Source organism: Callionymus lyra, chromosome 17 (genome assembly GCF_982586985.1).
Source record: "Callionymus lyra chromosome 17, fCalLyr1.hap1.1, whole genome shotgun sequence".
Lineage (NCBI taxonomy): Eukaryota > Metazoa > Chordata > Actinopteri > Syngnathiformes > Callionymidae > Callionymus > Callionymus lyra.
This window is the reverse complement of record NC_141834.1, coordinates 22,887,474-22,915,257: the sequence shown is the minus strand read 5'-3', so window position 1 is coordinate 22,915,257 and position 27,784 is coordinate 22,887,474. Positions and strand designations below refer to the sequence as shown.

At 39.7% G+C, this 27,784-nt stretch overlaps 2 protein-coding genes across 3 annotated transcripts in view; one reads left to right on the top strand and one right to left on the bottom strand.

Annotated features, from left to right (window-relative positions):
• The window catches only part of entpd3 (ectonucleoside triphosphate diphosphohydrolase 3), a 257,655-nt gene that overhangs the window by 22,188 nt on the left and 207,683 nt on the right, over positions 1–27,784 (bottom strand). The gene's annotated exons all lie outside the window — the stretch shown is intronic.
• Positions 21,983–27,784, top strand: part of LOC148063041 (RNA-binding motif, single-stranded-interacting protein 3-like) — a 193,078-nt gene continuing 187,276 nt past the window's right edge. For both annotated transcript variants that reach the window (XM_087812117.1, XM_087812118.1), the window contains exon 1: positions 21,983–22,909. In XM_087812117.1, coding sequence (XP_087668243.1) covers positions 22,835–22,909 — 75 coding nt within the window. In that variant the 5' untranslated portion in view covers positions 21,983–22,834. The remainder of the gene's footprint in view (positions 22,910–27,784) is intronic.

Genomic DNA, 27,784 nt, shown 5'->3' with positions numbered 1-27,784 from the left:
ACTACACTATCACAACACCAGAGTCAAGTACTGGACAATACTACACATATATACTTGTTACTACACTATCACAACACCAGAGTCAAGTACTGGACAATACTACACATATATACTTGTTACTACACTATCACAACACCAGAGTCAAGTACTGGACAATACTACACATATATACTTGTTACTACACTATCACAACACCAGAGTCGAGTACTGGACAATACTACACATATATACTTGTTACTACACTATCACAACACCAGAGTCAAGTACTGGACAATACTACACATATATACTTGTTACTACACCATCACAACACCAGAGTCAAGTACTGGACAATACTACACATATATACTTGTTACTACACTATCACAACACCAGAGTCAAGTACTGGACAATACTACACATATATCCTTGTTACTACACTATCACAACACCAGAGTCAAGTACTGGACAATACTACACATATATACTTGTTACTACACTATCACAACACAAGAGTCAAGTACTGGACAATACTACACATATATCCTTGTTACTACACTATCACAACACCAGAGTCAAGTACTGGACAATACTACACATATATACTTGTTACTACACTATCACAACACCAGAGTCAAGTACTGGACAATACTACACATATATCCTTGTTACTACACTATCACAACACCAGAGTCAAGTACTGGACAATACTACACATATATACTTGTTACTACACTATCACAACACCAGAGTCAAGTACTGGACAATACTACACATATATACTTGTTACTACACTATCACAACACCAGAGTCAAGTACTGGACAATACTACACATATATACTTGTTACTACACCATCACAACACCAGAGTCAAGTACTGGACAATACTACACATATATACTTGTTACTACACTATCACAACACCAGAGTCAAGTACTGGACAATACTACACATATATCCTTGTTACTACACTATCACAACACCAGAGTCAAGTACTGGACAATACTACACATATATACTTGTTACTACACTATCACAACACAAGAGTCAAGTACTGGACAATACTACACATATATCCTTGTTACTACACTATCACAACACCAGAGTCAAGTACTGGACAATACTACACATATATACTTGTTACTACACTATCACAACACCAGAGTCAAGTACTGGACAATACTACACATATATCCTTGTTACTACACTATCACAACACCAGAGTCAAGTACTCGACAATACTACACATATATACTTGTTACTACACCATCACAACACCAGAGTCAAGTACTGGACAATACTACACATATATACTTGTTACTACACTATCACAACACCAGAGTCAAGTACTCAACAATACTACACATATATCCTTGTTACTACACTATCACAACACCAGAGTCAAGTACTGTAGTACTAATAGTAAACACATAACTAGTTATACATCCTAAATGGTCTGAAACAGTCGTGAGTCGTGATGAAGTCGATCTCAAACCACAAAGATGAACAAAATGATTCGTAGTCAGACTGGAATGAGGAAAATGTTGGAGAATTTCTGCGATGCTTCCTCCAGCATGTGTTGATCATTTGCTCCTTTACTGGCCATATTGTTGTGGTCTTCACTGCCCCCCCCCCCCGCCATCCTCCTGCCAAGTTCATTTCCCCGCCAGGTGACGGCGAGATTTACTGGCATGTTCCTCCGACTGAGGCGCCGCAGAAGGTGCAGATGTGAGGAGGAACTGTCCGGATTCCAAACCTCCAGCCAAGGTTCTGGTCCGTGCCAAGAGCAAAGTTGTAGTGTGTGGAGTGACAGGGGGGGGTCACTGGAGAGTCCGAGGACCACCAGTTCAACCGTGTTCAAGAGAGTCAAGTGTAATAAACCACTGACGGACGAAGAAAACTCTCTCTTTCTTCTGACTCACGTTATTGGCTTCATCCAAGTTGAGTCACACATTCACGATACATTCATGTACACACTTGTGTGTGGCTGGTTCCTCCAGTTCCCTTCACCACATGAGGTAGAAACACACAATGGTTGTTGACGTTCATTTATACACAACCATGAACCAGGACTAGTTTATTTTGACCTTTTCCTGTCTTTGTGTTTGTTTCTTCGGTTATGACTTTTAAATCCGACTCACTTCCTCGTGTCACATGACCAGGAACATCACTGGAGGTTAGGTTTCATTTTGTTCACCGAGATTTCAGTAACGTTGGATTAAAACTACTCTTGTAAAAAATGTTATCTCTCAAAACTCTTCATAGTCTCTATGAAGAGTTTTGAGAGATAACATGCTCAAAATCTAGTTTACTCTTTTGAACTAGTGCTGTGTCTCTGGTGCACTTCTCTATGCACTGATTTACAGTACACTGTACGACAGTGCACTTACTTTCGACAGTGTAGTTCTGTCTCAAATCAAACAGGAAATGACTTGACAGTTTCTTCTTCTACTTCTTTTTAACACTGATTGTAACCAGTCGTTGATACACTATCACTGATACTTTTCTCTAATAGTTATTAAGTTGTGTTTTGTTGTGTAATTATTGTTGATTGTGTTAAAGTTAGTGTTTTCTCGAGAAAGTTTTCACTTTAATTTAGCTTTAGTTTAGCTTCAGTTTAGCTTCAGTTTAGCTTCAGTTCAGTGTCAGTCTAGCTTCAGTTTAGCTTCAGTTTAGCTTCAGTTTAGTGTCAGTTTAGCTTCAGTTAAGCTTCATTTTAGCTTCAGTTTAGCATCAGTTTAGCTTCAGTTTAGCTTTAGTTTAGCTTCAGTTTAGCTTCAGTTTAGCATCAGTTAAGCTTCAGTTTAGCTTCAGTTTAGCTTCAGTTTAGCTTCAGTTTAGCTTCAGTTTAGCTTCATCTACGTCACTAAGACGTTGAGGGTGGAAAGTGTCCAACGATACAGACCCAAGTTTCTGGAGGTTTGAGTGTGTATAGTGCACTACATGTTTACACACTGCTCAGTGTAAATGCACTTGTGTACTCAAAAGAAGTGTAAGTGCAGAAGTGCGTGATTTGCGACTCACCATAGATTTAAATAAAATGTTGTCTCCACGTATCAAGCCTGTTTTGTGGTGCGATCGATACCTGACGCTCTATGATGTGTCATCGTGGTTTTCAGAGTTTTTTCTATAGTTTTGGAGGAAAATGATCTTTGAACTCATGGCCACGTGAACTTGACATGTTTTTTGGTTAAAGTTTTGTTTCTTTGTCTTTAGATTTGTGAAGCGATGGCGCCGCCGCGACCCCCGAGAGGTCAGTGACCTCAGGACGCGTCGTAACATCAACGTTGATAAACATGTGTCACGCTTGAGCTTCACATGTGAACATCAGGAACATCCTTCATTCCAGGCTGTGAACATTGAGCTTTTTTTTCAAAGCTCCATCGCGCCACTTAGGTTTTATTCTCCAGCTCCAGCTCCATCCATCATCCTTGATTTGTGTGTTTACATGAGAATAATGCAGAGGAATGATTCACTGAGGTCTGCTGGCAGCACAATAAGCACTTCCAGAGGTTTAATGAAGCAGTTCTTCCATCACGCGTCGCCCCCACAGGACCTCCTTCTTACTCCGTTATTCTGCACCTGGAAACACAACTAATGCAGATCCATCACGGACTCGCAGCAGAAGCTGCTGTTGTTGACGGGATCGTTCACGCAGGAAATGAGGGATAAAAGTAAAGTGTGTCGCGGGAATGAAGAGAATTAATCATACCTTATGGAAGTGAGTCTGTGTCGTCAGAATATTGAATTAATTAAACATTTTAAATGTTGAAACTCTGAGTTTCAGTTTGATTTTTAAAGGTTTTTAATCATTTAATTGCAATAAAAGTTATTTCTCAATTAAAAAGGTTGTTTTTTTTTTAATTATTGAATCATTTTATTTAATAATTAATATATTTTATTTATTTATAAATTTATAAAATATTTATATTTATATATTTTTGTACATAGTCTGATTTTTTAATTCCAATTATTTAAACATATTTTTTTGGAGGTTTTGTATCTTCTCAGTATCTCTGGCAACACAGTGTACATCAACTAGTACTTCATATAAATGTTGGTGTAATAGAGTCTCCAGACAAAACCAACAGAGCTCAGAGCTACTGATCCAACTTTCAGCCAATCATGCGAACAGGAGACGATCATGTGACGACGTAGAAGCACAGTTTTTTACATTTTATATTGAATTTAAAAGACTACGAGTTAAAAAAAATTCAATTTAGAAAATGTATTTTTTAAATTATTGGAATTTAATGATCAAACTCTATGTGTAAGAAAAAAAAATCATGTTGAAATACAAATTATTGAATTAAATTATAACAAAGCAAAAACTTCCCACTAAATTGTACACTAAATTTAAATGTTAAATCGAACCATTTAATATTCCACTGATATACTACGATACTACAATATAATTGATTATTTACTTGTGTTACTGTGTTCAGTAAATTTACAGAAAAACTTAAATTAACCTGAATTTCCCAAATATCTGTTAATACTGCGACTCTGAAGTAGCTGATATGTGTGTGAGTTTAAGTTAATGCACGTGTGTGTGTGTGTGTGTGTGTGTGTGGGGGTGTGTGTGTGTGTGTGTGTGTGTGTGTGTGTGTGTGTGCGGCAGAGATAATTGAATGTAAGTGCTGCCTGTCAAGTTTGCTTGTATTTCTCTCTGGAATTTCAACCCACAGGGATTTGAAAACTAATTCAGCTGCTACACTTCAAAGAAAAGAAAAGATGTGGTTGAGCCTTCGTCCACTGGACGAGTGAGGAAAACAAAATTGTTCTTTTTTGTGTTTGTTTTGTGTGTTTTTACACGATGGTCTGACAGGAGACCAGTGTGGTTTCACCGCAAACACACACTTCGTGGGCTGATCAGGAACAAGAGTCACTGTGAACGACCAGGTTAGTTTAGTTATGTCATTAACTGATGCGATTATGGAACTAACCAAACCTTCAAAACCTTCCTGGGTCCAGATGGAAAGAGCCGACCCCAGGAATGTGTCTTGGTCTTTGGAGTGTATACTTTTTTTGAATATTGTTTTGATTGTTTAAGCGCTTTGTGACCCTGGTCTAGAAAAGCGCTGTATAAATAAATATTACTTACTTACTTACTTACTGCTTTCTTGTCCCATTATCATTACAATTATTGACATTTTTATACTTGAGTTCTTTGATGAGGTGTTGATGTTCTTCACACCAGTTCAGAAGATGATCTCAAGTAACTAAAGAGCTTTGATGATTAAACCAGCATCAAAGGGCGACGTTGGCTCGAGGCGACGGACAACTTATCAAGAAAATAACCTTTTCCCGAAACATAATAAAAGATCTTTTCAATGTCCCGGGTTCTCATCATTAAGATCTAAAAATACCAGCTCGGTCCATCGGCGCCTCGCCCCGGGTTGCTGGTGCGAGTCCGGGCCGAGACTCCCTCGCTTTAATAATGCCTTCCTCGTTTAAACTCGAGCGTTTCACTTCAATCTCCTATTAGTGGATGAAAAGTTCATTTTGTTTGTGCAGTGTTTGGGAAATAAGTCTTGGGGTAAGTGTCGTAAAAGATTATTTAGCTGTAATAAGTAATGGCTGACTCAGCACTCAGGCTTGAATAATATTGGAATGAGCGAAATGTAATTTTCTCTGTGCATATTAAACCTGCGATTAAATGCCAGAGCACGATAAGGACGGTATAACTTGATGGGCCGGCGTTTAAAGCCCTCCGTCCTCCAGCATTATCTCTCTGGCGGCGCAGAAGAAGGTGTTGAAAAATGTTGTTTTCTCAGATTCTTCCTCTGAAGTTAACAAGGACGACGCGCGACATATTCCGTGTTAACAAGGAGACGCCGTCCTGCGCTCGCTTCGGCCCTTTTCTCGTTACGAGCCACCAGTGTATGAAGCAGCAGCCGTCGCCGTGAGGAATGAAGGCCATTGAGTTAAGCTTGTAGAGTTTAATGGAGCAGGAAGGCTGGAGCACGAGTGATGGTCTGGTCTGAGCTCCGGCCTGTCAGGAGGAAGGAGATCATAAGTCATCGTGTGTGCGCACGTGCGTGTGCACGAGTGTGTGCACGAGTGTGACTTTCAATTAGGGGTGTAAGAAAATATCGATATACGATAATTCGCTATATTTTTATTCACGATACTGTATTGATATGAAAAAAAAACAACTATATTTGCATCAAAGCCAGTGAAGCAGCTGCTGCTGACAACAGAGCTAACAACAGAGCTAACAACAGAGCTAACGACAGAGCTAACAACAGAGCTAACGACAGAGTTAACAAAAGAGCTAACAGCATAGCTAACAAACAGCTAACAAAAGAGCTAACAGCAGAGCTAACAACATAGCTGACAGCAGAGCTAACATCATAGCTAACAACAGAGCTAACAGCAGAGCTAACAACAGAGCTGACAGCAGAGCTAACAGCATAGCTAACAACAGAGCTAACAACAGAGCTAACAACAGAGCTAACAACAGAGCTAACAACAGAGCTAACAACAGAGATAACAGCAGAGCTAACTACAGAGCTTACAACAGAGTTAACAGCAGCGCTAACAACAGAGCTAACAACAGAGCTAACAGCAGAGCTAACTACAGAGCTTACAACAGAGCTAACAACAGAGCTAACAACAGAGCTTACAACAGAGCTAACAACAAAGCTAACGCCAGAGCTAACAACAGAGCTAACAACAGAGCTAACTACAGAGCTAACAACAGAGCTAACTACAGAGCTAACAACAGAACTAACAGCAGAGCTAACAACAGAGCTAACAGCAGAGCTAACAACAGAGCTAACAATAGAGCTAACAACAGAGCTAACAACAGAGCTAACAACAGAACAGAAATGTCTTGAGATGTTTCTTGTCAATATTTTGAGAATCAATTTCCTAAAAACTCTTTCACATCTGAGAAAGTATTTGATCATTTATTTGCTTTAAAAGCCAGAGAAATTTTAAACAATATATTGTTGTTACTGATTGTTTAAGCGCTTCGTGACCCTGGTCTAGAAAAGCGCTCTATAAATATAAATTACTTACTTACTTACTTTTTATCACAATATATCGTATCGTCACACAGGTATCGTGACACGTATCGTGTCACTGCCGAAGAACTTTGGCGCCACTAAAGGGTCAGAGTTCAACTCCTACTATTAGCATCTGTGTTGTCGTGTGATTCTGTGCAAAAACATTCTGGAAACAAATCTGTTGAAAACCCTACGATGAATCAAATACTCTCTGATGGTGGAAACGACAGAACATGTGAGACTCATCGGTCAAAACATTCTTCTTCCCTGTAAAGTCCACCTGACCCGCGGTAGCCATGGAAACCCTGTGAGCCCTACATATGGTCGCACTTCTTCCTGCTCTGTGGTCGACCGTCGTATATCCTCGCCGCCGCCATAATGGCTGCTGTCATGTGATCTGATCTATAAACCAGGAGCTCCAAGACAAACGTAGATCTGGCCCAGAAAACACTCGTCCTGGCAGTGAAGGTGACGCTCACAGCTAATGTAGCATTTGATGCTAAAACTTTGGAACGTCATCAGGCGCATGAATCCCTGAGAGCTGTTGCAAATATCACACTACATAACAGTTAAATAATCTTAAAAAAAAACACTTATTTAATTGAATTGAATCATGTAACTTGAAACCAACAAATGCATAAACTGTGTTTTGTGTTGTTTTTTATTGTGAATGTTCAATAAATGGAATCAAGTAACGGCGCTATATTTATTTGGTATTTTTCTGACATTTTAAACCCTGAAAAAGTTTAATAAACCCTCGAAATGATTTAAATGATTGTACTTACCGTTGAATACTGCGCGGAAACTTCAATGATGATGTCTTTTTTGGGCCGTAACCATGGCGACGAAGATGATATTCAACTTTTACTGCTTAGCAAATGAAAGCTTCACACTCTTGTAACTGCATCAGGTTCTAGATCTTCAGGGTTCAACTAAACGTTCCTCAAACTTTCCCAAGTGAAGTCGTCAGTGATAAGCAACGATCCAAGAGCCAATCAGCACCTGGGATACAAAACTCTGCTCTGATTGGTTGACGTCAGTTGGCCAATAGCATGCCATGTTATTGTTTATGAAATACTGTGATTGATGTGAAAACGCTGACTTTATGTTTGTGTTTATCATATTTTCTAACCACCTAAATTATGATAATTGTACTTTTTTTATCACTACTGCGTCGGAAAGAAACGAGGGATAACTTCGTGCCAGGTTTGAACTGAAGAAGTGAACCATGACCCCGACCTTGAGCGATAATAACCTTTTCAAAGGTGTTCATGATACTAGTCATTAAGGTCTATCTCACCAGCCTGGAGACCAAGTCCTTCTGGAGACTTGAGTCTCTGGTCGCAGTGACGTCTCCTTTGAAGCTGAAGAGAATTCAAACATTCTCGATGTTTTTTCGGAGACTAGTCGGAGTCGTTTTCAAGTCGCTATCAGTTCTCGCAACATTTAGTCCACCAGAGTGACGTCCACCAGTGAGAATCTACCAAACTTACCCACTTACTTTCCTCTGATGAGGCATATAATAGCGACAAACTGAAAACCTTTGGCTTCTTTAGAGAGAAATGGGACGAACTAGAAAGAAGGTTCTGTATTAATCTCTCCTTGTACGAGTAAAAAGTTTCGTGGTCGTCCTTCGGGGTCGAAGATGATGATGATGATCATGTGGCTTCGAAGTCCAAACCTTCGGGCCCACTGACGTCCACACTTTGTACACTGGCGGTCCCTCGTCAGGACTGCTGTTGCTGCTGCCCTATGACCTTTGACCCTTGCAGCATATAGGCGCTCCTTTCTTCTTCAATGTAGTAGCTTGGGATACAAGTGTCAGCCGATGACTCAAATTTTGTTGAGTGAATTTTTGTCCTTTCTCTTTTCAGGCGAACGTATAACATGGTCAGTCGTAACCTCCGATGTTATCAGCTCAAGTTAGGAATTTAAAGATTTAATTTGACAGAATTTTAACACATTTCATTCAAATGTTCTTCTATGAAGAAATTCACACTTTATAAAACTGGATCAAACAAACTTTTGCAACTTGCCTTTATTGAAAACCTCATACTTGTATGTATTTTGTACTTGTAAGTATTGTTGTGTACAATATCCACTTTATTTTCACTCATTGATCAGTTACAGCGAAGTCTTCAGATCGACTACTACTGCCTTGATGAGCTTCATACGTTCGTCACTCACTGCTTCAGACTGACGTTAAAAACGATCACGTAAAAATGTTCGTTTAAAGCTAACGTTGGTCGAGTCATGAGGGTGAGGATGGATGAACCTCCGGGCGATGATGGTCGGGCAGATGTTCCTGATGGAGAGCCGTTGTTCCTGAGATGAGATCAGGTCCTGAAAGTGGAGCCTCGTGACGCCGCTGGTCCACGATGAAGCTGATGAGATGTCGAGGAAATCCTTCAGTGTCATTTGATTTCCCGGCGAGCAACAGCGTGGGCGGAGAGCGAGCGAACAGATATGAATATGGATGTGCAGCGCATCATGAGAGTAGATGTGCTTACTCTATTGATTAAATCTCCCATCAGTCACCGGGCCCGACCCGGCGGACTGGTTAAATCGTCCGTTGTGCGTAAACGCTCGTTTATAAAAGTCGACAGACGTGGCAGTCGTTTGCTGAAATTAATTACCCCTTAGAACCACAGGCCCGAGTCAGTCAGTCACAGTCCGCCACCTCCGGGTCCCGAGGCTTCACGGAGAGCCAGGTACAGTCGGGGGGGAAATGACAGGTTTTGCTTGGATGGATTTGATTCAATAGCGAGGAAGAGCCAGAGACACCTTTTCAGTTGATGCTCGTCGTTCTCTTCCTCCGCGGGACCTTTGTGTGAGTCGTGTCCTCGTGACCCATCACTGTTGTGAACACGAACACAAACACACTTTCATTTAGAAACAACACAAGTGAGACGCTCTCCATGAGAGACGACAATGATAAGAAGAAAGATAAAGTTAATAGAGCTTTAGGTGAAGGTTTTTAATCGTTAAAACTGATCTGAACACGTATGAAGGACGATCAATAACAGAATTATTGATAAACATATATTAATCTTAACTAAATGTATAATTAGATAAATAGATACATTTGTTAATAAATATCAAAATGTCAAAAATTAATAAATGACTTCAATTATGTATCTTATTTTTTCAACATTGATATATTTATTTATTTATGTTTACGTGATAGTTTTTAACGTCAGTCTGAAGCAGTGAGTGACGAACGTATGAAGCTCATCAAGGCAGTAGTAGTCGATCTGAAGACTTCGCTGTAACTGATCAATGAGTGAAAAGAAAGTGGATATTGTACACAACAATACTCACCTCTAAAAGTACAAAATACATACAAGTATGAGGTTTTCAATAAGGCAAGTTGCAAAACTGTGAAAATGTTCTTTATCCAAAATAGTGCTAATTTTACCAAACATTAAATTTTACACATTTTGAAGCACACAATGTTGTGCAAGCGTCACTAAAGTTGTGTACTGGATGTTTATGTAGCAGAGACAAGCAAGTAGTCAGGTAGTTATACTTATATAGTATGTCATTATATACAATATAATTATTATTCATGAACTGTTCTCCCATTTTCACAAAAGTTATAGTTTTTCTGACTAAAAACTAGATATTCAAGTATTAAGTAATTTAGTATTAAAGAGTTTTATAAAGTTGGAATCTCTTCATAGAAGAACATTTGAATTAAATATGTTAATATTCTGTCAAATGAAATATTTTAATTCCTAACTTGAGTTGATAACAAACATCTGTGATGAATCTCTCTCTTTACAACATTTCATGACGTTAATCTTCCAAATCAGCTGTTTTGATTGACACACATCTGATCCAATCAAATCTCTGAGTCATCCACTGAGTGGGCGGAGCTTATGACAAAGAAAGCGTCCCATTGGTTGATGTTTTAATTTGTGGTCCAATCAGCTGGAGCTTCACTAACATGTTTGTGTGAGAGTGTAGAGTCGATAGAGTTGTTGTTATATTAACACAATCATATATGTAAGACAGGAGTCATGTGACTGAGTGACCTGATGACATCATCATCTTAATGTTGTGACTGTAGTTCAACTGTCAGTCAACGATCCGAGTGACACAACAACACACACTTATTACGACAATCAGCTCAGTTTTGTGTGTGAAACGTGATCCGTTGCGACTCTTTTCCATTTCGTGATTGAAAAATCTCCGCGGAGAGTTTCTCTCGTCGACACCTCGACCACAAACATCCGACTAATCAGAAAGAGTTGATTCTCGGGGAGACTAACCTAATGATCCGCGGCGCCGTCTGATGCAACTCGTCTTGAATATTAATAAAAGCTTCATCTCCACTCGCATCTGCATAATTGGTCAAATGAATACATGGAGGCTCCGTCCTCTTCCTCTTTTTAATAAAGTGATGATTGGTTTAAAAGTGAGCGTGGATGGAGCAGGACGGCGAGGAAGGGGAGGCGACGAATGAAAGCGGCGATGAAAAGATCTGTGGAGGCCAAAGGTAATTTCTCACCATGTTGATTCAGGCACGTAATGAAGCGCGTCGTGTCGTACGAGGAGGTTATTGGTTTGATTCTTCATACGGCGTTATGAGGACAGATGTCTCGTGTCGAGGAGACAAAAATGAAACTTGTGAACATGTTCACTGTATGTGTAGTATTGTCCAGTACTTGACTCTGGTGTTGTGATAGTGTAGTAACAAGTATATATGTGTAGTATTGTCCAGTACTTGACTCTGGTGTTGTGATAGTGTAGTAACAAGTATATATGTGTAGTATTGTCCAGTACTTGACTCTGGTGTTGTGATAGTGTAGTAACAAGTATATATGTGTATTATTGTCCAGTACTTGACTCTGGTGTTGTGATAGTGTAGTAACAAGTATATATGTGTATTATTGTCCAGTACTTGACTCTGGTGTTGTGATAGTGTAGTAACAAGTATATATGTGTATTATTGTCCAGTACTTGACTCTGGTGTTGTGATAGTGTAGTAACAAGTATATATGTGTATTATTGTCCAGTACTTGACTCTGGTGTTGTGATAGTGTAGTAACAAGTATATATGTGTAGTATTGTCCAGTACTTGACTCTGGTGTTGTGATAGTGTAGTCACAAGTATATATGTGTAGTATTGTCCAGTACTTGACTCTGGTGTTGTGATAGTGTAGTAACAAGCATATATGTGTAGTATTGTCCAGTACTTGACTCTGGTGTTGTGATAGTGTAGTCACAAGTATATATGTGTAGTATTGTCCAGTACTTGACTCTGGTCTTGTGATAGTGTAGTAACAAGTATATTTGTGTAGTATTGTCCAGTACTTGACTCTGGTGTTGTAATAGTGTAGTAACAAGTACATTTGTGTATTATTGTCCAGTACTTGACTCTGGTGTTGTGCTAGTGTAGTAACAAGTACATTTGTGTAGTATTGTCCAGTACTTGATTCTGGTGTTGTGATAGTGTAGTAACAAGAATATATGTGTAGTATTGTCCAGTACTTGACTCTGGTGTTGTGATAGTGTAGTAACAAGTATATATGTGTAGTATTGTCCAGTACTTGACTCTGGTGTTGTGATAGTGCAGTAACAAGAATATGTGTAGTATTGTCCAGTACTTGACTCTGGTGTTGTGATAGTATAGTAACAAGTATATATGTGTAGTATTGTCCAGTACTTCACTCTGGTGTTGTGATAGTGTAGTAACAAGTATATATGTGTAGTATTGTGGAGTACTTGACTCTGGTGTTGTGATAGTGGAGTAACAAGTATGTATGTGTAGTATTGTGGAGTACTTGACTCTGGTGTTGTGATAGTGTAGTAACAAGTATATATGTGTAGTATTGTCCAGTACTTGACTCTGGTGTTGTGATAGTGTAGTAACAAGTATATATGTGTAGTATTGTCCAGTACTTGACTCTGGTGTTGTGATAGTGTAGTAACAAGTATATATGTGTAGTATTGTCCAGTACTTGACTCTGGTGTTGTGATAGTGTAGTAACAAGTATATATGTGTACACGGAAAACCATGATGGTGAGCCGTCCAGCTGCAAACGCATTCAAGTTATTCTGTAAACTCACTTACTCACTTTCACTGTATCCCTCAACTCATTACTTAGCTAGAGTGTGTTGAGTTTTGTCAAATTGAGTTAACGTCAATCATAGCTTGTGTTTAGAGCAGTAATGTGTTACTCGGATAAGCCACTAAAAGAACACTAACCTTTGTATCCTTTATTCAAGACTAGCTGTAATTTATTTTTTGTGAACTTTTTTCTTCACGGATAATCAATAACTTACGATGGAGTATAAAGATGCAACTTTTCATGAGAAGGTTCTGTATTGCTCTCCTTGCTGCAGGTAAACTTGCTGTGACTTCAAACCAAGGCTGATTTGCGACGACTTTTCCATAAACTCACAGCTTCAGGTCAAACCTGCCTCTCATGCAAGTTTGTTATATTTATTAGTTTTATTTACCAGGAGACAAATAAAAATCTGCGACCACTTTGAGTATAAACTATTATTTCCTCTCCGGTCACAGAACAACAACAACCATTAAAACAACAGTTTCCTGATAAAACTCAAAGTAAAAAAGCGAAATATCTATGAAGACTAAAAATCTTCCAGCAATTGTTTATTGAACCTCTTTTCATTCAGTTCCACGTGCGTTAATGAGACCCTGGAAGGTCCGACAAACGAAGAGCTAATCTGCTTACACAAACACTCTCTTGTCCAAACTTGTTAGCGAACGCCTTCAGCCATTGTTTTTCCCGCTAGAACTCGGTAAATATGATAATAATGGGAGACAACAGAGTCCCAGAATAAACAAAGAGTCCGTGTTAATTGCTTCATATTCTGGGCGAGCTTCCCAATTACCCAGTATCACTGCACCTTAAGTTCAGCCCAAAATTATCCGCCGGTTCTCCAAGGAATTTAATTAAAACTTTTGCCAACTTCCTTCAGGTTTTTACAAACTCTATCGATGTTAACCAGCACGAGCCTTCGCTGCACGAACAACTGGATCAACAGAACCAGAACCTGAGCAGGTTTGTTGAGACATTGATGCGTAACAAACAATAATAATGTTGTTATTATTGAAGTGTTTCTTCTCTCGTGACTTTGACTGTAAGAAGTGCAGGATGGAATAACGGTGAGACTGACTTCCCTACAGCAAGAAGGCTGAAGGTTGTGTGTTTGCCTTGGTTTACTCTGGGTACTCTGATTTCCTCCCACAATCTCAAAACATCCAGAGGTTGTTCGAGACTCGTCTATAGGTGTGTGATTGAATATTTGTGTGTCTCTGTGCGCGAAACACTGGCAACCTGTACAGTGTCCTTTCCCTTTCACCCCAGGTAGCTGGGATAGCCCCTCTGAGGGAATCAGTATACGACTTGGAGTTCGTTTTTTGGACCTCAGAGCCCGAGCTGGGGTGTAAGTCTGGATCAGATCACTGATGGAAGGTCTGACCATGAATAGATCTGAAAGTAAGAACCAGAATTTTAAAATGATCCTGAAAGAAACTGGCAGCTACTGAAGAGTTTGAAGGAGAAATGTGAGTTCTTCTACTAGAGCAGCCAGTGAAGAGTTTGAAGGAGAAATGTGAGTTCTTCTACTAGAGCAGCCAGTGAAGAGTTTGAAGGAGAAATGTGAGTTCTTCTACTAGAGCAGCCAGTGAAGAGTTTGAAGGAGAAATGTGAGTTCTTCTACTAGAGCAGCAAGTGAAGAGTTTGAAGGAGAAATGTGAGTTCTTCTACTAGAGCGGCCAGTGAAGAGTTTGAAGGAGAAATGTGAGTTCTTCTACTAGAGCAGCCAGTGAAGAGTTTGAAGGAGAAATGTGAGTTCTTCTACTAGAGCAGCAAGTGAAGAGTTTGAAGGAGAAATGTGAGTTCTTCTACTAGAGCAGCCAGTGAAGAGTTTGAAGGAGAAATGTGAGTTCTTCTACTAGAGCTGCCAGTGAAGAGTTTGAAGGAGAAATGTGAGTTCTTCTACTAGAGCAGCCAGTGAAGAGTTTGAAGGAGAAATGTGAGTTCTTCTACTAGAGCAGCCAGTGAAGAGTTTGAAGGAGAAATGTGAGTTCTTCTACTAGAGCGGCTCAGAATTCTGGCTGCAGAGTTTAGTATGAACTGCAGGCGAGACACATCCTTCTGGTATAGACATAAAAAAACAGACTGTTGCAATAGTCCAGATGAGAAGACACGAAAATGATTAAGTTGTACCTCCAGAGTTGAGTATCACTGAGCTAATGGCTACACTACCACCTACTTTGAATTCAATCCATTTCATTCCCTAATGACATCAAACACCAATTTCAACACATTTTCTTTCGTCCAAATGTGGATTCTTCGTCCTCCTACACCAGCCGTGACCTCTGGTGTTTTCTCAGCTGCATCTCGTCCTAGACGTGTTCGTCCTCTTTCTTCTGCTGTGTTTGTTGTGTGTTCGGGGATGAGAGGAATACATTCCCCTGGTCCCAGCGTGGCCTTTCCTGCCGCCTTTAAAGATGGTTTTGATGACCACAGACTCACAGTTTCAATGAAAACACGGCTTCTGCGCTCGGGTATTTACCGACGAACAAGGGAAACAAGCGTTTGTCTTCGGATGAGAAAAGTCCTTCTATTCCCCGGCGTCGGTCCTCAGAGGGGTTGGTTCGAGGCGTAATGGAGGCACATAGTGAAGACGAGCCGTGTTTATCGCCTCTATTGTCAGGCCCGTCACCACAAAATGTAATTAGAAAGCTTTATTACGGCCAAAGAGTATAAAAGGAGCCCCGTAAAGAGTGTTCCTATCATAAAAGAAGTGTGCTGTTTAGTTTGGAGATTCATCCCCTCGCTTTGTCTTCCAGGCTGCCGTGTCAGCGTTATGCAAATGTCTGGTGATAACTGACTGATGGCTTTCTTGCCAAGTCCTCGCACACACAATGCACCTGTTCCTGTTCCTCCTCCAGATCCTCCGCCGCCTGCTAATGTACCACGCTTCCCTCATTAGCCGTCTTTAGTTTGCCTTTTCAAAAACGTCTGCGGCTGCAAAAATGCACATGTGACGTCCTTTACGTTCTTTACGTGTGAAGTGCTGTTTGAAGTGGCCATTTCAATAGGAAGGTCAAGGTGGGCCAGGTCTGATGTGAGCACCGTGGCTGTAAACCCAAGGTCATCTGGAGGTTAACGATGTTCACTTGTGAGTGAGGTTTGAAGTACAGCAACGTGTTTATTGCTGCTGTCGACAAAAGAGCTTGTTACTGTAGTTTGATGAGCTTAAAGGTAGGGTAGGTGTTCTTTCCTAGAACCACTGTATTGCTTAAAATCTCCTTCACACGTTGATGTAGCTCATAATTAACAAAATATATTATATATTACTGAGCTATAGAGTGTTGAGTGAGGAACAACCGAACATATAAACATGTTATTCTTTGCTTGTGTGGAAATGTCTCATAGGTTTACTTCGATGATCCTTCAGGAAAAACACTTTCTATGTTTCTATTAAGATCATCTATGATTCCAGTCCGTGTTGGTCCAGTTGTTTCCTTTTTTCTCGGTTTCTGGATAATCAATGACTTGCGTGAGTATAAAGATGCGATAAGCAATACTTGCTTCAGACGTGCTGTATTTTTCTCCTTGTACAAGTAAAAATGTTGTGAATTACAGTACAAACATTTTGTCTTCTGTGAATTCTACAATATTAGAATCAAATGGTCATATGACTCCAATCTTACCACTGGAGGGCAACCTGTCAATCAAACTACCATTTGTCCCGCGATCTCCTACCAGACCTCCAAACATGGCTCACAAAGCTTTGAAGCTCACCCATCCCTCCTTTAAGACGACACAAGTACTATAGCACTCGAGGTTCTCGAAACGTTAACAGAAACAAGTCGCTTAAAAAACTAATTGTTGAGCCGTGTTCAGCTGCTAAATGTTGCTAATAAAGTTCAACCTAACATAACATAATGATTTCCTTCTACTTTGGTAACTGTTACCGTTGAACTGTCGTCGTCTTGTTTTGTTCAAAACCTTTATTTAAAACAGCAACACACCGTTTGAAGGCGACACTTCAAGAGAGTCATGAGACAATGAACAACAAGAACAAAAAACAACGTGTTCTTTTTTTTTTTACTTAACAACATATAGTTCTTCAAAGTATAAACAGTTGTTTGTTGCTTTCACTCCGACTCCTTTTTATTTCCCATGAATCTTTTCTTTAATATTTAATTCAGTTTAACTCGAAGAGCTTTAAATGTTAAACCTCATTTCACTGCTGATCGTTCTGTTAACGGTAATGTCTGGTAATACATGCTCTTTCATTCCAGTCCCACAGATGCATACGTATCATTTGTATCGTGATTAAAGATGCACTTTAGATATAAACGAAGGCACATGATGTCTTTGATTCTGGGCTGTTGCCTTCAGGCGAGCGAGGCTGTGACTCACACACTAATGTAACGCTGTAGTTGAGAATGTTTCATGAGTGTTTGAGCAGCAGAACACCAGCGACGCTCCGGCTTCACCTGGCGTGTCGTCGGACGACGAGGCTCGAGTCGCTCGTGTTCCATCATGAATCCTAGAAGTCGACATGTCCGCGAGCTCGCGCCGCGCATTAGCTCGCGCCGCGCATTAGCTCGCGCCGCGCATTAGCTCGCGCCGCGCATTAGCTCGTCGTGAACTAGAACGTATTGTTTCCGCCGGTATTCCCTCCGGCCGCCGCACAAGAACCTTCTCAGAGCCAGAAGACTCGGGAGGTGAAGTGAACTCTTGGTTTCTGCTCAGACTTCAGAGCAAACAAACAAACCTGCCGACTCTGAAGCTGAACTCCACTAATGGGAACAATTCCAGCTCCGAGACTTTGACCTTGAAGTCTCACCACAACTAAATAAATGTCTTGGAATGAAGTCAGTTGTGAAAAACGTCTTTCACGCGTCTGTAACGCCTTCCATCTAAAATCTTAAAACTAACTTTTAAAAGCAGAGTTCTACCATCATTGAACTCATCATGGTATCCTCTCATGCACTGCTGCACCCAAACAAAGGGAGAGAGAGAAACTTAACGATTGTTGGGATGAAAATAAATCAGACTTTTAAAAATCAGTACCACTGGACGGCAACCTGTCAATCAAACTACCATTTGTCCCGCGATCTCCTACCAGACCTCCAAACATGGCTCACAAAGCTTTGAAGCTCACCCATCCCTCCTTTAAGACGACACACATGTACTATAGCACTCGAGGTTCTCGAAAATAATGATGAGTTCAATGAGAGGGAGTGAGAAAATGGCATTTTTTGTTTGTTTTTTCCTTAGAAATTGGTTTGATTGATTTTTGTTTCAAATAAAAGGCTTGTGTTGTTTCATACATTTGAGCAAAAGTCTCGTAAAAACTATCATGAAGAAATACTAGTTTACTTTGAGTTCAGGGATGATTCAATACTACTACACAAGCCAAAAACACCTGGAAAAAAACACATGTAAAGTGGTTGAATTATATTATCGTGTTATTACTGTGATGTACAGTTAAAAATCCACTTCTTGTTTGCCTCGTCTTCATCTTCGCTGTCGCTCGTGCAACACTATCACAGCAACACTATCACAGCAACACTATCACAGCAACACTATCACGGCAACACTATCACAGCAACACTATCACAGCAACACTATCACAGCAACACTATCACAGCAACACTATCACAGCAACACTATCACAGCAACACTATCACAGCAACACTATCACAGCAACACTATCACAGCAACACTATCACGGCAACACTATCACAGCAACACTATCACAGCAACACTATCACAGCAACACTATCACAGCAACACTATCACAGCAACACTATCACAGCAACACTATCACAGCAACACTATCACAGCAACACTATCACAGCAACACTATCACAGCAACACTATCACGGCAACACTATCACAGCAACACTATCACAGCAACACTATCACAGCAACACTATCACAGCAACACTATCACAGCAACACTATCACAGCAACACTATCACAGCAACACTATCACAGCAACACTATCACAGCAACACTATCACGGCAACACTATCACAGCAACACTATCACAGCAACACTATCACAGCAACACTATCACAGCAACACTATCACAGCAACACTATCACAGCAACACTATCACAGCAACACTATCACAGCAACACTATCACGGCAACACTATCACAGCAACACTATCACGGCAACACTATCACAGCAACACTATCACAGCAACACTATCACAGCAACACTATCACAGCAACACTATCACAGCAACACTATCACAGCAACACTATCAAAGCAACACTATCACAGCAACACTATCACAGCAACACTATCACAGCAACACTATCACAGCAACACTATCACAGCAACACTATCACAGCAACACTATCACAGCAACACTATCACAGCAACACTATCACAGCAACACTATCACAGCAACACTATCACAGCAACACTATCACAGCAACACTATCACAGCAACACTATCACAGCAACACTATCACAGCAACACTATCACAGCAACACTATCACAGCAACACTATCACAGCAACACTATCACAGCAACACTATCACAGCAACACTATCACAGCAACACTATCACAGCAACACTATCACAGCAACACTATCACGGCAACACTATCACAGCAACACTATCACAGCAACACTATCACAGCAACACTATCACAGCAACACTATCACAGCAACACTATCACAGCAACACTATCACAGCAACACTATCACAGCAACACTATCACAGCAACACTATCACGGCAACACTATCACAGCAACACTATCACAGCAACACTATCACAGCAACACTATCACAGCAACACTATCACAGCAACACTATCACAGCAACACTATCACAGCAACACTATCACAGCAACACTATCACAGCAACACTATCACAGCAACACTATCACAGCAACACTATCACAGCAACACTATCACGGCAACACTATCACAGCAACACTATCACAGCAACACTATCACAGCAACACTATCACAGCAACAATATGAAGATAAATGAGGGAAGAATGTACAACAATTCTTCGACCACCACAGTGTTTGTCCTCTGCGGCCACGACTGTTGTGTTGCTCCGGATTGTCGACTCTCCGGCTGGTGTGCGATGGATTTATTCGACCATTGATTTTGGCCTGTGGATTCGGCCGGCTGGATATTGAACTCATCCTTTTCGGTGCTGCATCACAAACAAACAAACACACCAACACCATTCATATTCTCGTGCGGTATTTGAATCCTCTTGAATTATTGAAGAGGTTTCTTCGTTTATTTTGTCACGGTCGCTCGGATCTGCACGTGAAAACTTCGCTTCACAAAAACAACATGATTTGAACGACACGCGACAGTGTGTTTACAAACGAACCAGGACGAGCAGGATTATCTCGGCGGCAGATTTAGAAGCAGCAGGCGATAGAAATGCTGCAAAGCTAACGGCATCTTGGCGCACACCTGTCAATCACACACAGCTTGAGAGAAACATTGGAAGAAGTGTGAAAGACTCGTCAAGACACGTAAAACTGGCATAATGTCACATAAACATCTTTACATTTTGGATTAATGTACTGTCATAAACACGATAAAACGCCACAGAATGCATTTTGATCCAGGGTCGTTTCAGGGTCGATAGAGGTCACCAGCTCGTGTTGTTAACGACCTCAGGGTCAACACTATTTGACTCACTCAGGAAACACTTGAAAACCTGGAAGTTGTTTAATTCAAATTGTGTTTTTATGAAGTCACGCTACGTTAGCATGCTAGCTATCGTAGTTTTTCTTGCCCCACTAAATCGTCGACGGTATGTATGTCTTCCAACGCGAGAGAGTTTCGTTATGGAATCTTCAACCCTAAGAACACTAACTTTCTTTGCTTCTTTAAAGATCATCTTTTATTCCAGTCTGTGTTAGTCCTGTTGTTACCTTTTTTCTCCGTTTCTGGATAATCTTAACTAATTTAGTTAAGTGGAGTCAAGCTCACCCATCCCTCCTTTAAGACGACACAAGTCGTACGCATGTACGTCTTACAAATGCGAGAGAGTTTCGTTAATGAATCTTCAGGCGTCACAAACCGGGTGTGTGTCGCTCAGATAGTTGACCAGGTTTGACTGAAGTCACCGAGAGGCTCTTCTTCGCTGGTCAGGTCACATGCCGTCGATGTTTGTTACTAATCTTAACCAACTTACGATGGAGTACAAAGATGCGATAAGCAATACTTGCTTCAGGGTGAAATCAGTCGTTCTGTTTTTTTCTCCTTGTACAAGTAAAAATGTTTGTACATTTTCAAACTATTCTGAATTTTGTCCAAAGTCAGTTTCATACAGACATTTTGTCGTCTGTGATTCTACAATATTGTAATCAAAATGGTTTCGTAATGAATCTTCACGCGTCACAGACCGGGTGCGTGTCTCTCTGACGGTCGACCAGGTTTGACTGCCGTCACGAGAGGCTCTTCTTCACGCCGTCGTTTGTTTGTTGCTCTCCCAGAAGCCACTTCACGCTCCACTGGCTCTGCTTATGCAACAGAACTACGTAACCCTGGTTACATCACGGACGGGGCGCCACTGTGTCAGTGGGTCACGGTGTCGCGCCATGAAACCAGCACATTTTGAGGAAAAGTTCAAGCTCACATGTTTTTTTCTGAGAAATGAATTCCTTAAATTCAAACAGGAAAGTCTTCACACTGCTGCACCTTCACTGTGCCAGCAGGGGGTCCTCTCCATTCCCAAATCCCGTGTCCTCCCGTCACCCTTTACCCTCCCCGGCTCCGCCCACCTGGCCCCCCCCACAGACACCGGCGTCTCAGGACTTGAACGAGGGCCGGACCCTCCACTCCCACCGTCCTGTGGCTCCTCGGAGCGACGGAGAGGAAGCGAGAGAAGGAGGAGGAGGAGGAGCCGGAGCTGAAGCCGAGCCCCTTCGATGCCTCCACACACCGAGCAGACGGCAACACACTCGGCTGCGAGTCACACAGTCGCACACACTCACAAGCACACACTCGCAGACGGTGACGACTGCCAGACGCAAGAGAGACCAGCGTTAGCAGGAGGAACCTCATGGATCAGGAGGGATTTTCCCGGCCGTGAGTCTGGATGAGTGTGAAGAAGAGGACTTTGACCGAGGCTCCTTCCTGCCTCTCCTCCTCTGATACCCATCGACCCATCATCCCGTCCCCGGAGCTCCACAAAAGAAGAGGGGAGTGAGAGAGAGAGAGAGTGAGAAGAAGCTGGAGATCCAGACCACCCTCCTCCTCCTCCACGTCCATGTGTGAGTTCATCGCCGGGATCTTCGAGGGTTAGGACGGTGTGTGTCCTCCGGGAAGCAGCCGAGCTCCTGGTGGGATCTCGTCTCAGGAGGAACAAACAAGTGGATTCACCCCAAGATACCGGAGAGAGGGAGAGAGCGAGAGAGCGAGAGAGAGAGAGAGAGAGAGAGGGGGAGAGACGCTGGAAAGCAAATTGAGGGGCATGTTCAGGGCAGCCGAGAGGAGCCGAGAGTGATTTAGAGTGCAGACCGCCAGGCACCGGCAACCGGATCCCATCCATTCCTCCCTCCTCCTCATCTTCACCATCTTCTTCTCCCCCCTCCTTCACCCACTTGTGTTGTTCTATCCCTCCTATTGTTTTCTCCTCCTGTAACTCTCACTCCATCCTCCCTCACAGCAGCTTCCCCCGTCAGAACCGGGCGTCACTTTCAAGTGGTGCCGTGACCCGCCGTCCGGGAGCCGGTTCTGCTCCCTTGACTCTGTGAGAAGGCTCCGGACCGGACCCTGCCCCCCCTGCCCCCCCCACAGACCCTCTCTCCAGCCCCCAGGATCTTCAGTGGGATTCCAGCTACATGGGAAAACGTTTGGAGCAGCAGCAAATGTACCCCCACTACACCTACTACTACCCCCACTACCTCCAGACCAAGGTAGGACGGTCAGCGTCGTTGACCTAGTTCAGCGCCGACGACATCAAAGCTGTTTATTTGCTGCTGAACTTCTGCGTTAATGGAGCTTCTTAACGAAGCCTTTGAACGTGTTTCATCTTCAGCGACTGCTACGAAGCTGCAGCGTCTGATGGTTGAGAAGGTTCTGCTGGATGGTCCAGGAAGGATGGACTCGAGCTGGTGGAGATGTTTGAGAAGAACTTCGATCCATCGCATGGTTTTTTAACGTGTCGTTGATTGATTGGCCACTGGGTTGAGTCGCGAGTGTAGCCATAGCACCGGTGGTTGACGGTGGAGATTCCGCCGACACGTCCAGATCCATCAAGATAAGAAGTTGATCGAGTTCAGTTCAGTTTATGTGTAAATAATTGAAAACAAACGGTTCAGCTTCAAAACCATCTGACAGGAAGTTGAAACGCACTGACAGGAAGTTGAAACGCACTGACAGGAAGTTGAAACGCACTGACAGGAAGTTGAAACGCACTGACAGGAAGTTAAAATGCACTGACAGGAAGTTGAAACGCACTGACAGGAAGTTGAAACGCACTGACAGGAAGTTGAAACGCACTGACAGGAAGTTGAAACGCACTGACAGGAAGTTGAAACACTAGAAATAAACATCTGCTCTGGCATCAAGTCAAACATTCACTCGTTTTGTTTTGTTTTCTTTAAATATCTCACATATCAGTGATTGATCTGTTTTAACACAGAATATTTTACAACCTTTCTGTGCGTTTTTAATGTTTGAATAGAAAACCTTGAAAATTGTTTGATTATAGTTGAAAATTGTTTGATTATAGTTGAAAATTGTTTGATTATAGTTGAAAATTGTTTGATTATAGTTGAAAATTGTTAGATTATAGTTGAAAATTGTTTGATTATAGTTGAAAATTGTTTGATTATAGTTGAAAATTGTTTGATTATAGTTGAAAATTGTTGATTATAGTTGAAAATTGTTTGATTATAGTTGAAAATTGTTGATTATAGTTGAAAATTGTTTGATTATAGTTGAAAATTGTTGATTATAGTTGAAAATTGTTTAATTATAGTTGAAAATTGCTAGATTATAGTTGAAAATTGTTTGATTATAGTTGAAAATTGTTTGATTATAGTTGAAAATTGTTTGATTATAGTTGAAAATTGTTTGATTATAGTTGAAAATTGTTAGATTATAGTTGAAAATTGTTTGATTATAGTTGAAAATTGTTTGATTATAGTTGAAAATTGTTGATTATAGTTGAAAATTGTTTGATTATAGTTGAAAATTGTTGATTATAGTTGAAAATTGTTTAATTATAGTTGAAAATTGCTAGATTATAGTTGAAAATTGTTTGATTATAGTTGAAAATTGTTCGATTATAGTTGAAAATTGTTGATTATAGTTGAAAATTGTTTGATTATAGTTGAAAATTGTTGGATTATAGTTGAAAATTGTTTGATTATAGTTGAAAATTGTTTGATTATAGTTGAAAATTGTTGGATTATAGTTGAAAATTTTTGGATTATAGTTGAAAATTGTTGATTATAGTTGAAAATTGTTGGATTATAGTTGAAAATTGTTGGATTATAGTTGAAAATTGTTGATTATAGTTGAAAATTGTTGGATTATAGTTGAAAATTGTTTGATTATAGTTGAAAATTGTTGATTATAGTTGAAAATTGTTGGATTATAGTTGAAAATTGTTGGATTATAGTTGAAAATTGTTGGATTATAGTTGAAAATTGTTGATTATAGTTGAAAATTGTTGGATTATAGTTGAAAATTGTTTGATTTTAGTTGAAAATTGTTTGATTATAGTTGAAAATTGTTTGATTATAGTTGAAAATTGTTTGATTATAGTTGAAAATTGTTTGATTTTAGTTGAAAATAGTTTTCATTCGTATGATCTACGCGACACGATGAAAGTTATAATATTGTATTTATAAATGTTTCACTTTAGAAGATCTGAGTGATTTTTGAGTTATTGACACAAAAAAACAAGGCAAACTTTGGTCGTTGTGTAAAAACTTCTATAAAAATTGATGAAAGGATTGAAAACCTCGTTACAGTCGAACGGTTCAGGTTCACATGTAACATTTTCTTTCACTCTTCAGTTCACACTCGCTTCAAGAACACACACCTCGGCAGGAAAAGTGCTAAAATAGCACCTGATTTAACACCAATTAACCTGGAATAATTAACACCAGGAAGTGTCTGGAACTTTGATGGTTTCTGAGGAAGTGTTGAGGAGCAGCTGGTGAAGCATCTCCAGGAAGACTTGAAGACACGACTGATGCATTGTTGCTCTTCTTACTCGTTCTTTTGAGTCTCATTAGGACCAAACTGACTCAGATGTTTCTGCTGCTACTTATCCACGTTCATGTTGAAAATTGTTGAAAATTGTTGAAAATTGTTTGATTATTGTTAGATTATTGTTTAAAATTGATTGATTATAGTTGAAAATTGTTTGATTATAGTTGAAAATTGTTTGATTATTGTTTAAAATTGTTTGATTATTGTTTAAAATTGTTTGATTATAGTTGAAAATTGTTTGATTTTAGTTGGAAATTGTTTGATTATAGTTGAAAATTGTTGGATTATAGTTGAAAATTGTTGGATTATAGTTGAAAATTGTTTGATTACAGTTGAAAATTGTTTGATTATAGTTGAAAATTGTTGGATTATAGTTGAAAATTGTTTGATTACAGTTGAAAATTGTTTGATTATAGTTGAAAATAGTTTGGATTATAGTTGAAAATTGTTTGATTATAGTTGAAAATTGTTTGATTATAGTTGAAAATTGTTGGATTATAGTTGAAAATTGTTTGATTATAGTTGAAAATTGTTTGATTATAGTTGAAAATTGTTGGATTATAGTTGAAAATTGTTTGATTTTAGTTGGAAATTGTTGGATTATAGTTGAAAATTGTTGGATTATAGTTGAAAATTGTTGGATTATAGTTGAAAATTTTTGGATTATAGTTGAAAATTGTTTGACTATAGTTGAAAATTGTGTGATTATAGTTGAAAATTGTTGGATTATAGTTGAAAATTGTTTGATTATAGTTGGAAATTGTTTGATTATAGTTGGAAATTGTTTGATTATAGTTGGAAATTGTTTGATTATAGTTGAAAATTGTTTGATTATAGTGGAAAATTGTGTGATTCTAGTTGAAAATTGTTTGATTCTAGTTGAAAATTGTTTGATTATAGTTGAAAATTGTTTGATTCTAGTTGGAAATTGTTTGATTATAGTTGGAAATTGTTTGATTATAGTTGAAAATTGTTTGATTATAGTGGAAAATTGTGTGATTCTAGTTGAAAATTGTTTGATTCTAGTTGAAAATTGTTTGATTCTAGTTGAAAATTGTTTGATTATAGTGGAAAAGTTGTTTGATTTTAGTTGAAAATTGTTTGATTATAGTTGAAAATTGTTTGATTATAAGTGAACAATACAAATATGTATAATATATTGATATAAGTGTTTAATAAATACACATAAAACACACAATGAAACTGGTGTAAAGATGAACATACAGGTGTAGAAATGATCAGAATCAGTAGAGAAGAAACCAAACAAAGCTCATTGTTTCATCCTCTGTTCGCTCACCAATGAAAACACGCTTCTCTGGATCGATGCGGCGTCACATGACTTCCTGCTGCCCTTCGTGATTCATTTGCTTCGTCTCTGCTGTGATCGTAAGAGCAAAGATGTTTGCTGGAGTCTTTAGCATCGAACGAGTCGGGAGGAGAGCAGCGAGGAGATGAAGCGACGAGTGGGAAGCAACTCAGAGATCAGTTGCTGGTCAAAGTGTGGGAAGAGCAGGTACAACAAGGTGATCCGCCAGTAAAAATAGACCAGAGTCACGCTGTGTTTGTATCACGGCATGATCTTACAGCAGTTCAAGAACATCCGCTCACTTTGTTGAACCCACTTTATATATACTGTGTGTGTGTGTATATATATATATATATATATATATATATATATATATATATATATATATATATATATATATATATATATATATATATATATATATATATATATATGAACATGATAAACACTTTTTGAAGAATACGTTGCTCTTGAAGCACAAACTTAAAAACCTCTTCCTTCACTCGTCACCATCAGGGTTGTTTGAAAATATCCATATGGTGACAAAACTCGATACTCTTTTCCACAATACTGATATAGATATTCTATGACATATAGACGATGACTGAGGACGAGAGGATACAGTGACTCCAGCAGCTGATGTTTGGACATTTTGGTTCGAAAACAAATAAAAGCAGTACTACACATATATACTTGTTACTACACTATCACAACACCAGAGTCAAGTACTGGACAATACTACACATATATACTTGTTACTACACTTTCACAACACCAGAGTCAAGTACTGGACAATACTACACATATATACTTGTTACTACACTATCACAACACCAGAGTCAAGTACTGGACAATACTACACATATATACTTGTTACTACACTATCACAACACCAGAGTCAAGTACTGGACAATACTACACATATATACTTGTTACTACACTTTCACAACACCAGAGTCAAGTACTGGACAATACTACACATATATACTTGTTACTACACTATCACAACACCAGAGTCAAGTACTGGACAATACTACACATATATACTTGTTACTACACTATCACAACACCAGAGTCAAGTACTGGACAATACTACACATATATACTTGTTACTACACTATCACAACACCAGAGTCAAGTACTGGACAATACTACACATATATACTTGTTACTACACTATCACAACACCAGAGTCAAGTACTGGACAATACTACACATATACACTTGTTACTACACTATCACAACACCAGAGTCAAGT